Source organism: Pteropus alecto, unplaced genomic scaffold (genome assembly GCF_000325575.1).
Source record: "Pteropus alecto unplaced genomic scaffold, ASM32557v1 scaffold78, whole genome shotgun sequence".
NCBI classification, from domain to species: domain Eukaryota; kingdom Metazoa; phylum Chordata; class Mammalia; order Chiroptera; family Pteropodidae; genus Pteropus; species Pteropus alecto.
In genome coordinates, this window is record NW_006443124.1 from 3,234,184 (window position 1) to 3,247,674 (window position 13,491).

General features: G+C 40.2%; 1 protein-coding gene across 1 annotated transcript in view; it reads right to left on the minus strand.

Moving 5' to 3' along the window:
* ARHGAP26 (Rho GTPase activating protein 26) overlaps positions 1 to 13,491 on the minus strand; it is a 385,346-nt gene that overhangs the window by 163,743 nt on the left and 208,112 nt on the right. Inside the window, exon 13 of the mRNA XM_015597932.2 lies at positions 800 to 865. Coding sequence (XP_015453418.1) covers positions 800 to 865 — 66 coding nt within the window. The remainder of the gene's footprint in view (positions 1 to 799; positions 866 to 13,491) is intronic.

Below are 13,491 nucleotides of genomic sequence, written 5' to 3' on the forward strand. Positions count from 1 at the left end.
AAAGACCATTGAGATGAACCAACTTCCCTTTCCTCAAAGTCCTGTTCCTATGAACCCAGGAGAAAGGTCAATGTGTGACAGGCAGAGCCTGACTTCAGTGCCACTGCAGGAACTAGGAGCTTGGCCGGTTCTTCCTATCAGGATAGGCCCCAGAGACAACCTCCCAGAGCAGGGTCCTTACCCTGGGGCAACAGACCCTAAGAGGTCCACCAGAGAATTCAGGGTGTCTATGAACTTAGACAGGAAAACAATTATACCTTTATTTTTTCTAACCTATAATTGAAAATTAATCATTTCCTTCCATGATGATATAAGCCACAAATCATAGTAGTATTAGCAGTACCTGCAACTTGGTCAGAAGTCACAGATATTTTCATAAGGTATTAAAACTGTTACAGACACTTTAGAATATCACTATTTCCAAACTATGCTAGTTATCAGTCCACCACTATAACTTGTTATTTGAAGTGTTAACAAAGAAACACATATTATTATATTACAACTATGTTTCTTAATATTTTAATAACTGAACTTCAGTAACTGATTTCCTTATAATCCTATATATTTGATGTGTATGCATTTAAATAAAACTTTCTTCAGATCATTGAAAGAGGCTGATGACACCAAATGGGTTGAGAGCTCCAACTTCGGAGCAAAATGACTCGTGGAAACACACCAGCAATGGCATTTGGAGAGTTAATGAGTCACTTAAAATCGGAAAACAGCAGGTAGCAGGTCTGCCTCCTTCCCAGATGTGTGACCTTCACTAAGAATGATGCCATCTGTTGAACTACTTTACCTCTGGTTTCCACAGCGTGGATGCATTTCCTGATTATGCTGAAGCCAACGCTGTCCAACTGTGCAGCTGCAAGAGGAAGAGAAGGAGAGTCAAGTTACTGGCCACACAAATCAACTTGGGACGAGGCTTGACCAACCCAGTATGATTCAGTTCCATGGTGTATCCTTTAAATTTTCCCACTAAAGGTATAGGAATGACAAAACAAAATTAGCTGGTATTCACTGAAAACTTACCATATGCCAGGAATAGCTCTAAGTGCTTTGTGTATATTATCTCATTTAATTCTTACAGTAATTCTGAAAGGTTATCCTCAATTTATAGCTAAAGAAACGGCAGCATAAAGTGATGAGCACCTACCAGAGTAACTAGGCATCCTTTACATCGTTTTGTTATTATCAGGAGTTGGACTAATTGCTTACTGGTTGCCTTCAAAAAACATAAATCAAGTGCTCAATAAATGTTGGGTAAGTGGTTGACATAGATTATCTTGTTTTATCCTAGCAAGTCTTCTAGGCTGATACTATCATTAGCCCTGTATTATGGATGAATAAACTGAGATTTCACAAAGCCAGTTAGCTATCTTAACCAAAGTTGCAGGAATAATATGTGGGAGGCTGACACCAGAATCTACACCACCTAACTGCTTTAAATGTAACCCGAGTTAAAGAAAGAAGTAAAATCCTGCTTAGGTGACTAGAAAAAAGGAAAAGTGACCTTGAGGAAAATTAAAGTAGCCAGGAACAGAGACGCTACAAGAAGAAGAAGAAGAACTAAGGCAGTAGAGTCATCTTCTATGTGGTAATCAGTAGATGGTGACTGAGTTTTTCATCTGCTCCAAAACCCATTAATGTCACTGGGACAATAAATTATCAACAGCAGCAATCTTTTCCACAGCACTGAACCAATTTCCACTCTAGCGACAATGCTGGAAACCCACCAAAATTCATCCCCACACTCTCTTTATCCAAAGATAAAGATTTGTGTGGCAACCTTTAGGAATGGGTTCATCCTTGATCTCCTTTAGACACCAGGAGGAAATATTCTGCAAACTAACGTTCAGAATGGAGAAGAGAATGGTAGAAAGTAGGAAGGTGAGTATTTATAAGTGATTTGTCATCATCCCAGGGAAAGAAATAAACTGAGCAGAACTTGAACTCATCTTGGATCTAATCCAAATGGAATCTTTCTCCAATACTTATTGTATATGGGTAAATTTAGATCCAATGAAGATAAAAATCCTTTGGGGGAAAAAAAAATCACTGACAATTCCCCAAATCAAACTAAAAAGGAATAATTTCCCAAAACTTCTCTTCTAAAAAGGAAACAGCTCTTGTTCTCATATGCACATTTAGTGCTTAGTGGTAATTATTATAAACACATTTGGCCTCTGGGATAGTAAGTAAAGTACCGGAAAAGGAAGAAAACCATCTTTTTCTCCCTGGAGACCAATTGCTATACAAATCATTGTTCTTATTCCTTAAAAGCTGTAAGGAACCCAATAACTCAATCCTTTGTTTTTTCTACTATGAACCAAGTATTTACTTTGCAAATTTTGTTGTATCGAGCTTTCTGAGTGAAAGTATAAGCCAGATTAAAATTATTTTTCCAAATGAAACTCAATTAACTCATGCCATAGACATTTCTCAAACTTAATAACAAATTATAATATACGGGTCAAATTCCTATTGAAATCTAAGGGAAAAAATTTTTTTGGAATCTAAGGGAACATTTTTTAAAATAACAGCTTTATTGAGATATAACTCATACATCATAGAGTTCACCCATTTAAAGCTTATAAGCCATTAATTAGTTTATTAACAAAGTTATGAATCGATCACCACTATCTAACTCTATAACATTTTCATTACCCCCACAAAAAACCTCATACACATTAGTAGTCATCCCCTATTTCTCCCCGTATTCCGTATTCCAGGCCTTAGAAACTACTAATCTACTTTCTGCTCTATGGGTTTGCCTATTCTCGACATTCTATATAACTGGAATCATACTATATACAGTCTTTCGCATCTAGCTTATTTCTTTTAATATGTTTTCAAGATTCATTTCTGTTGTGATGCCAATACTTCATTCTTTTCTATGACTAAATAATATTCCATTGTCTAGATATGCCACATTTCACTTATCCATTCGTCAGTTGTTACTTCCACTTTTGGCTATTAAAAATAAATGTTGCTAGGAATATCTGTGTACAAGTCTTTAGAAATATATTTTTATTTCTCTTCAGTATATGTCTAAGAATGGAATTGCTGGGTTATATGGTAACTCCATGCTTAACTCTTCAAGGACCTGCCAAACTGCATTGTAAAGTAGTGCCCATTTCACATTCTCACCAGCTACAGAGGAGGGTTCCAATTTCTCCACATCCTTGCCAACATTTGTTATTGTCTTTTTTATTATAGCCATTCTAGTGGGTGTAATGTGGTATCTCACTGCGGTTTTGATTTGCATTTCCCTGATGATTAAGAATCTTGAGCATCTTTTTGTGTGCCAGGAGGGTTTTCTTTCCTTTATACAGTAGTTAGAATAAAGCCTACTGGAATGTATTTGTCAGAAGGGAAATTACTTATTATAATTAAGGAGATTCCTAAAAATGGTCATAACCACAGTTCACAGTCATTTGAAGCCTTGTAGTTCTTCTTTTGAGAAGTGCTTAAGAGAATCTTTGCATAGGCTGATAGTCAAAGAAGTCTGGGAGAGAAAGAACTGCCATTTTGCACAGTGCTCTTGAAAGCAGTTGAAGCTGATTCTGAACTTGAATGTTTTAAGAGGAAGTTTGTAAGCATGGCTTTCTTCTGTCCTGAACAAAGACTCTTTTGCTTCATTACCCCCATGAAGTTTGAGAAGTTTTAGAAATTTAAAGTTTGGAAAATTGGAAATAACCTGGCAACTAACAGTGATAGTCCCAGATGCAGGAAGATATGTGTTTATAAAGCCGTAAGCACAACTAGCAGAATGAAGGACAGAGCTAGACATAACTCTGCAGAGGCAAATCAGTTCTTGAAACTTTTCCTATGGAACTGTGAAAAGCCAGATCCCTTTCTAGGTAAGTAATGGGTAATGGAAAAGAATATAATAGAACTTCTAAATATATCCAGAAAAACTTAAATTCTACTAACCTACATTAACTATAATCACTTCTTTTGAAAAATGGCAAACAACACTTTCAAGGAAAAAACACTCTGAGTAAACGTTCCTCCTTTGATTTCTCCAACATTATAAGTTCTCTAATTTGTTTTAAACCAGCAAACCCTTTTTCTTTAAATAAATCTTACATAGATTTTATACATAAAGGTCTTACACATGTAACACAGTATTTATTAGTATACATTAGTTGTCTAAGTTTAAATATGTATAACACATATTTCAAAATCAAACATTAAGAGGTCAAGTTAACTATTAGCCTCTAATGTGTCCAAGTTGCACAGTGATGATAATTATTAGTTTTACAAAGAGATAAAACTGTTTTAAGGAATGGAATACATATTAAACTACAATGCCTAACAAGAAACTCATGAAATATAATTTAATTATCATTCCTCTAAATCTCTAAGCTGGAACTGGTATAAGTTATATCACTGTCCACTGCCCCCATCCTTCCTTGTATCTCTTTGTCTCTCTCTCTCCATCTCTGTTTGTTACACTTACAAACACACACACACACACACACACACACACACACACACACACACCACGAGCATGTCTGCCTTATCTGCCCCCATACTACGGGTTACTAATGATTAACAACTGCTTTATTATTTAACAGGCACCAAGTACCACTAATGTGATATGGACTATAGTGCATACACGAGCAGATCATTAGTCCTGCTCTCTGCCCAGCAGGTACATAATCTAAGTTAATTGAGATCTCCTACTCTGAAAATCAAGTTCCCACTAAAAGGTTTAAAACACCATCACCACTGAGCAGTTGCTAATGACAGAAAAAGTCTGAGTGGCCCGCCAGATGGAAGCGGCTGTCCTTAATCCCCTCAAGCAGGTGATTCAGCTCTTTCACTGAGCCAAGGCTCAGAAAAGGTCAGGGATTTATTTGCAATTTCTGTATCCTTATAATCTCCAGAAATAATCTCTCATTAAATATCTACTAGGCTTGCATTATTCCCTTAATTTGACTTGCGATGAGTGGTTGCATGACCAGTGGCCCTAGGGCCGACATCCTCTATCTTAAAGTTATGGCTTATCTTTCTTCCCCAGTCTCGAGTTCAGCTCTGCCCAGGTATACACACAGAGCAGCCTAAACAGTTGTCATATAATGAATATTCACAGAGCTTGCACCAAATACCCAGGTTGACCCGCCAAGTTAGAAATGTGTCATCCTCTTAACTTTCATTTCAACTTCTGAAGCCTTGTTTCTCTGGCTCCTTTTAGAGAAAGGAAAGAGCCAAGGTCACACAAACCTATTTTCTCAAAGTTCTGTGGAGAACATGAGAATGCTGGAGAGTAGGCAGATGCTCAGTCAACTTGGACAGTCATAGGGCAGAAGCGGGAGGGCCTGGCAGACCAATGGGGTTTGCGCTATCATGCCCAGGGTGTGAACTCTGAGACTAAGGAGGCAGATTAAATCCAGAAACTGACTGTTTTACTGTTTAAGAAACAACATACTATAAGATTCAATCGAATTATTTTATTGTCTAAAAGAAGGAGGTTGGTGGGCCAGGTAGACAAACATGGATTTTAGCATAATAGTTACTGCCATGCTCTGCAGCTTCTAGTATCTCACAGTGCCCTCCTTGAGATGCTTTTCCTGGCTTTTTGCCCCTTAAAAAAATAAGGTGTATAGGTGGTCGTAGAGGGTGAGAACTATAATAAAACCATAACACTAGCATTCCCTCTCTATCTTACCCCCCCCCCATTCAAATTATCGCCAAGTCTCTCAATTTTATCTCCTAATATCTCTCAATTTTGTCCGGTTCTCTCCATCTTCACCACTACCATCCTGATCCTGGCTTTGATCATCTGTTACTTGGACTACTGCCATGATCTCCTAGCTGGTCTTCTCACACCTGCTCTGGCTCCCTTCAATCTGTCTTCCACATTGTAGCCCCTGTGATCTTGACAAAATCAAACCATGCCACTTCTCTGTTTAAAATCTCTCAGTGCTCTCAGGAGGGTAACCCGAATCCTTAGCATGCCTGGACCAGACCCTGCATGGTCTGGTCCCAGTCTATCTCTCCAGCCTTGTCTCATGCTACTCCTCTAGATCTCAGCATCTGGCTTTCTTTCAAAGCATTAAACTGACCACACTTTCTTCCTCAGTCTTTACAGAAGCTGTGGATTTCACCTGGAAGCCCCTTGGCCAAAGCAATTCTGAATCCTCAGGTCTCCCTTCAAGTATCAATTCCTCAAAAACGCCTTCCCGACCTCTCTGCCTAGGTCAATGCCCCATCCTGCACTAGGATATAGAGCACCAACAGCTTTGCCTTCAAAGTATGCAGCATATCTGCAAGCTTACATTTATTTGTGTGATCCTATTAAAAAATGTGTCTACCAAACTAGATATGTATCCATGAAGGCAATGGTCTATGCATATCTTTACTTATTTATTTTATTCAGTATTATATCACTGTCTTTCACTGTCTACTACAGTGTTGGACAGAAAGTAGAAGCATGCAATTTTTCAATTTGTGTAGTTTTTCATTTTGGATGCATGGGTAGCAAATTGGTGCCTGAATGGTGGAAAGAACTGCTGAGGGACAGTGTGGTATAGTCAAAATGACCTTTCAAGTTCCAACTGATAAAAACCCTATGACAGTAGGTGAGTTATTTAAGATTATGACCCTCAGCTTTTTCATCTTTTGTGAGGAAACAATGGTTAAATAAAGAAATGAATGGCCTGATCTAACCACTTCCTTCCTTCCTGTATCAATACAAAGAGATATTACCACCTAACAGTACAGTGCTAAGAATAAGTCCAAGAGAAAGGAAAAGCAAAAGCTGTACATGCCAACACATGAAGCAGAGAAGACAAAATCAAGTTTAGGTTTCCCTGGACACTTTTAGAAATCCTCTCTTTGTTCATTGAGGCATTGTCATCACCTAGCGTATGTGGCATGAACCTGGGAATGGCGATAGGAGGGTTGGTTCCTGGATGTCATGTTAACTGGGCCATCTAAACAGATAAAGGTTGAAGAAGGCCCTAGAAGACAAAGAAAATTCTCCCCTAGAGCTTAGTGCCTACCCAACAGACCTCACTCTTCTGGCCCAGGAGCCCCCTTTCTGAAAAGCACTGACTTGCTATTGTTGCCCTATTCCAATTCTCAGAACACCAAAAAATTGGGCAAGTGGCCAAATCACCAATGTTGAACAGAGGAGACCTTTCCATACCGTAGGCTGACTGGCAGACGTTAGTCTGTGAAAACAATGCTCTGGGACACATTCTAAAGTTACCCCATACACCCATCCTGGGAATTCTAACAGATCTCCAGGAGACAAATCCTTTTTCAAAGGAGAGGTGCTGATCTACTGGATTAGTCTCAACACACCGCAGAATGGATTACCACTTTCCTAAAGCCGGTATTCAACAGGTGTTTCCTAGCCTGAAATTCTTTCCCCAAAAAACTCGATTTCCCTTTGAACAACAACAAAAAAACCAAAACCAAAACCAAAAAAACAACTTTCAAATATCTTATGGAAGAAACAGAATTCGCTGGACGTGCTGGATAAAAACAAAAGAACTGAGAAGTAAAGGAAGTTGCTGCCCTGCTTTTAACATGGATAGATACAGGCAATTGTCTAGAGTTATTGTGAGCAGGCCACCATTTTATGGACGTTTTATGGACAGCTCCAGGGGCATGTTCTCACCACAGAAATTTGCTCAATTTCCCAATGTGATTTGCTCTTTAGAGTCTGGCAAGCCTCGCTCCGTCTGAATTTAATCAATTTCAGCACCATTAAAAGCCATGAAGAAAAACACCCACATTGAATTGAATATGAAATCCACCTGGACAATAGATTTACAATTGACTCACACACTCAGAGGGGCTCACATCTTTTCTCCTACTTATGTGAAGCCCCAGAACTGCCAGGGCTTTCTGGCCATGGCCCCTGGGAAACTGTACTCATGGTAGCAGCTCTCAGAAGTTTCCAATCGAGCTCAGGAAAGTTGGACAATTGGTTCTTAATTGTCCAGGTATGAATTTTCTACTTTGGGGATTACCCACAGACAATTTCTAATCCCAGATCAGCTCCCCAAGACCCTGTGCTCCATCCCACGCTACTGCCTACTCTGCCCTATACTCTGCTCCCTAGCTGGTATTATTCAGGAGGTCTGAACTAACTTTAATATTAACTGAAATCACACAGACAGAAGTGGTATGTACCAGGAAGAGAACAATGAGCTTTAAAGCTAGACAGACCTGGATTGGAATCCTGTCTCTGCCATCTCTGGCTGGATATGATCTTAGGCAAGATTCTTCACCTCTCTGAGACTCACCTGTCTTACCTATATAGTGGCAATAACCCATTTAGGTGTTGCAAAGATCAAATGAAATATACAGTAATGGTGACTTATTTGGTATTCAATAAATGGTCATTACCAGTATTATCAGTATTAGGATGTAATAACATCTAACATTTGAATAAAAGTTTCCAGTTGATGAAATACTTTTTATACTCAAGTTCATGTTATCCTTACAGTAATCCCATGGGGTAAATATTGTTACTGTTCTAATAACTTCTTGCTGTGTTTCCACACTAATGAGTATAATAAAGGATAATACATTACTGTTTATAGACTAAATTAATAAATTATACCTTATTTGATTTTCCCAATATATCTGTTAGGTACTGATGATGAAAAAAGCCAGGCCCATGAGGTTAAGTGGTAAAAACAATGATGATAACAGTAGCTAACAGTCACTGCACAGACTGTGTTGCTCTGGGCTAAGCACTTAAAAGCACCCTATCATCGTCATCATCGTCCTTATTTTGTAGGCAGGAAACCTCAGCTCAGCCCAGGTTAAGGAACTTCTGGAACATGATGGTGTTAATGAGCAATGGAACCAGGATTCGAGCTCTTATTCTTCTATTCCCTACTCTTCTGCTGAAGTTCACGACTAGTCAGTAATGGACCAGGGGCCAAAAATCACATTTTCTGAATTCTGCCCTTTCCATTCCACTGGCAGTGCTCAAATCTAGTGAACCAGCGAAGTAGGAGGAATACTTATTGCAATGCAGATTCTCAGTGCCCTCCCAGATGTTATGCTTCAGGAGGTGTGAGAATCACACTTGAAATATGGGATGACACTTTATCACAAGCAATTAAAATTATTATCACTAAAGACAAACAGAAATGATTGTTGACTATTAATTATTTGTCAATATCTATACCATGTTACCCAACTGATAATAACAATTCACCAGTGCTTTATGTCCTAATAAGTACTGTTATCTTGTGCCACTGGTGGTATATGAAATAAATAATTCTAAGTGGTTCACAAATAAATATTTGTAATAGTTGTATACTTATTTTAATGAATATTGGAAATTCTTTGGCTTATCACACATACCATGATATATTTCTTTTTAAAATAAATTTAGGTTAAAAAGAGTGACTGGATTTTTTAAAAAGTAAGTAGTAATCCAAGTGGTATATGTACATGCAAAAAAAAAATCATAGAGATGATACACGAAGAATACACTTGGGAGATATTGTCCTAACTTGTCCCAGACCAGGCACTACAATCAACCCGGCTGAAAAGACAAGGTGGAAGGGTACCATATTCTACCAGCAAGATGTCCTATTTTAAAGTCATCCTTGATTCCTTGCTTTCTCAACAGCCCATATCCAACTCATTAAGCAGTCCCATCAGTAACAACTTAAAAATATATCTAGAACCCACTACTTCTCAGCACCTCCATTGCTAATACCTTGATCTAAGCCACAATCATCTTTTGCATGGATTGCTATAGTAGCCTCTCAACTGTTTCTACTTTTGCCCCCTACAGTTTATTCTCCACCTAGTAGCCAGAATCATCTTTTACAAATATACATTGGCTCATGTCACTCGCCTAATCACCAAGCTTCAGGGACTTCTCACGACACGCAGAACACAATCTTACCTCCTGACCATGGCCTCACGTGGTCTGCTCCCAGCCTACTTGACTACTTTCTCTTTGGCCTCCTCCAATCCAGTCACATGGTCCTTCCTGATATTCCCAGAACACAGCTAGTTCATTCCCACCACTTCAGGGCCTTTGCATGTACTGGTCCATCTGCCAGCAATGTTCATCTCCCAGCTCTGGACACGTCTTACCCCCACTCCCTTTGTTCGGTTTTCTCCTCAAATGTTACCTCTTCAGAGAGGCATTCTCTGTTCCAGGTATCTAAAATAAGCTACCCGTCCCCTGTTACTCTCTATCCCGTTGCTCTTATTTCTTCATAGAACTTCTTTCCACCTGAAAGTATACCTTTGTCTACTTACTTACTGTTTGTTGTCAGTTTCTCTCAATAGTATAACTCCATGAGAACATGGACTTTATCTGATTTATTCATTACTGTAGCTTCAATAAATATTTCCTGAATGAAGAAACAAATATAATCTACATTTTCACTAAGAAACAGAAACCAATAGGTAAGGAAGTCTCCACACTCCAAGAGCCTCAAATGGTGAGCAGCTGGCTGGACACAGTGGTACCTTCTAGAGCTCAGGGGCTCTGCAGTGGAAAGCACAAGTCAAACAGGACTGATAGGGATCTCATTCATCCCCTGACCTCTCAGCATGAATACTGCCAATCAGAATTTCCCTCCCTATCCTACCACAAACACTGGCATCCATCTTCTTTTTCATGGTTTCCACGGATACACACAGAGACAAATAAGCTGAGAGGGACATAAAGAAAGTAAAATAGGTAGCAGGAAAAGAGATGAAATCCTTTCTTGGCTAGGAATAAACCTACCAGCTCTCAGCCTGAGTCACAGGAGGCTCTAAGACAGCTGTAAAGTATTCCAATTCTTGGCAAGACACAGGCAGCCAGAGTGGCAGTGTCTGAGTTCTTGCTCAGTACAGGCTGAAGGCTACAGATCAGCTTGTGGAGGATTGAGTGTTTTCTTGTGGGTTTTTACATCTGCAGTCTCCCAGTCCACCTTAAAATTCCAAATCAAGACAGCCATGAAAGAGCAATGCTTAATGCACACTACATTAATCAGGACCATTTGTCTCCTACACAGGGATCTGGACATCTTGAGAATGAATTACAGTCCAGTGGCCTCAATTCTTTTCTGCCTTGAGGCCTAGGTGGTTGTGTACTGATTTCTCAACCAAAAGAGATCATCTCTAGCTTTCTGAAAGTGGGAGCGTTTAATGCAGAGAACCAATTGCCTCTGCCCATCTAGATCCCTTTCCCGCCTTTACCCACCTGTGCTCTTACCTTGATCTGCCCTAGGAATGGTTTAGATATTTTTTGGTCACAACAAACTCTGAGGTAGCAAGGAGCAGGAAAAGAGAGGACATTCAGAATCAGAGGCCTATGATTTGCACCCAGAGCCACTATTAAGTGGTTGTGTACATGGGCACACTTCACCTCTCTGACCCTTCTCCTCATCTGTAAAGTCAGGCCTTGTGAAAATCAAATATGGCAATGTCTGTGAGGCACTCTGAAGAACTTCAAAGAGACTGTCCAGTGTCATGTTTTTATATAAATAGCCTCTGGTTTTGGATAAGTTATTGATAATAACAACAGCAGAGAGCAATATTTAATGATTGCCTAGAATACCAGGTACAATTTAACTAAAGATTTCTATCCTAATCCCATTTAATCCAACAAACAAAAATAATATAGGTACTAAAGCTATCCTCATCTTAAGATAAAGAAACTAAGGCCTGGAGAAATGAATTTCCCAAGGTCACACAGTAAGTTGTGAGTCTGGGATTCTGGTCCATGTGTGTAATAACACGCTAGAGCCCATGCTCCCAACCACTGCTCAATACTATCTGCACTGTGGGCAGCAGAGCATGATAGCTCCTGCTAAATCTTAAATGCTGGATGCGAGTTGCATGCTCTGAACACTCTGATTAGGGTGGGAAGGAATGATTTTAATTAACTACAAGTTTGCACTGAGAATGAAGCCTCAGTTTTCTCACCTGTAAATGGGTCAACAACACAATCTACCTTATAGGTTTCTTATAAGGATGAAATGACATAATCCATGTCAAATACCGAGCACACTGCTCTATACAGAGTCCGCGCCTGGTAAACATTATCAAGAGCCTGCACTTGGTGGCAGAAGGGGAACTCTCAGTCTCTGCCTCAACAACCCCTTGCATTGGGTTTTAGGAGTTAAAGAAGCAGCCAAAGATCTTCTCACTGTTGCTGGCCTAAAGCCCAAACTGGGATGCCAAGGGGTGGCTCACACCTGCCAGACCATGGCTTGCTGTCACTACAGAGCCCACATCGCCAAGGAAAAGGGGAATATTAGGCCACAGTGAAGTTGCACACTGCATCTGTCAGTCTAAGGTTGGCTGAGAAAGGGAATGGATTTGTTAAGTGTCATTTATGACAAGCAAAAAGGCTTCTGATTGTCTTGGTGAGTCCGAGGAGCACCACTGCCTGTCATATTTCTGAGGCATGGGGTCTCACCAAACAAAATGGCTGGAAACTCCAATAATAAAATCTGTGAAAAAAACAACCTATTCCTTCTTCTCTTGCTGGCCCTAACCACCACCTCAGCCAGGAATATTCTCAAAGTGGGGGTGTTACTGTTCAACTAAATATAATTTGAACTCTACACAGGCTGCAGCAATTGTACGAGTCATGAAATGAAAAGAGGTACAGAAAGTCAGCACTTAGGTGAGCCAGTATTTCCTGATTGCAGCTCAAGAAATGAAAGTGGTAGCCGCAGAAACCTGCCAAGGCACAGGAGGGAGGGGAAAGAGGAAAGAAAAAGGGCCAAAGGAGGAGCGGGGGCAGCTGGATGGGAATGTAGGCAAAGGAGTGCACGAGCGAGCGAGCACCTGTCTTCTATCAGCCCAGGCCTGGCAGGCGTGGACGGAAAGCTGGAGGGGAAGGTGTACTCAGCTGACTGCCTCGTGGGCCAGCACACAGGAGGCCAGGTCGCCATGCCCATTATTGCCGTCCATCCTTCTCAAGTTTAAGAGGGGAAATGTTCTATTTATAAGCCACTGACAGTGGAGACCTGGCAGCCACTGGATGACTCTGACCCCATAGGGATCCTGGTTACAGGTGTCTGCCTTCTCCTGTCTCTCACTGTAGGCGTTCTCACAGCAAAAGGCTGAAGGTGACTAGAAACAAAAGGAAAAGAAATCCTCTTTTCTGTCCTCTGCTGCTTTCATGAGACTGTTAGAGTCTTAGTAATGGTTCAAGGCTATAAAACCTTAAAAACAAACAAACAAACAAACAAAAAACCCAGTGATCCATGCTATCCCATCGAGCCTTTCCCTATAATTTTCAAGACTAAATCTCTTTTATTGTTTTACAGATCAAGGAAAGCTGAGGCACAGAGATAAAGGGAATGTACCAATCAGAGCGAGGGCAACAGGCACACAGAGCAAAGGTAATGATACCCTCCCCATCTCCTCTCCCAGTCCTCAATCCCATCTTCATGAGACAAGAAAAGCCCTGGTGAAACGCTGTCAGGGAGTTTGAGCTGAATGATGGCCTAAAGAGTGACGAGTACATGTAACAGAAGAACATCAAAA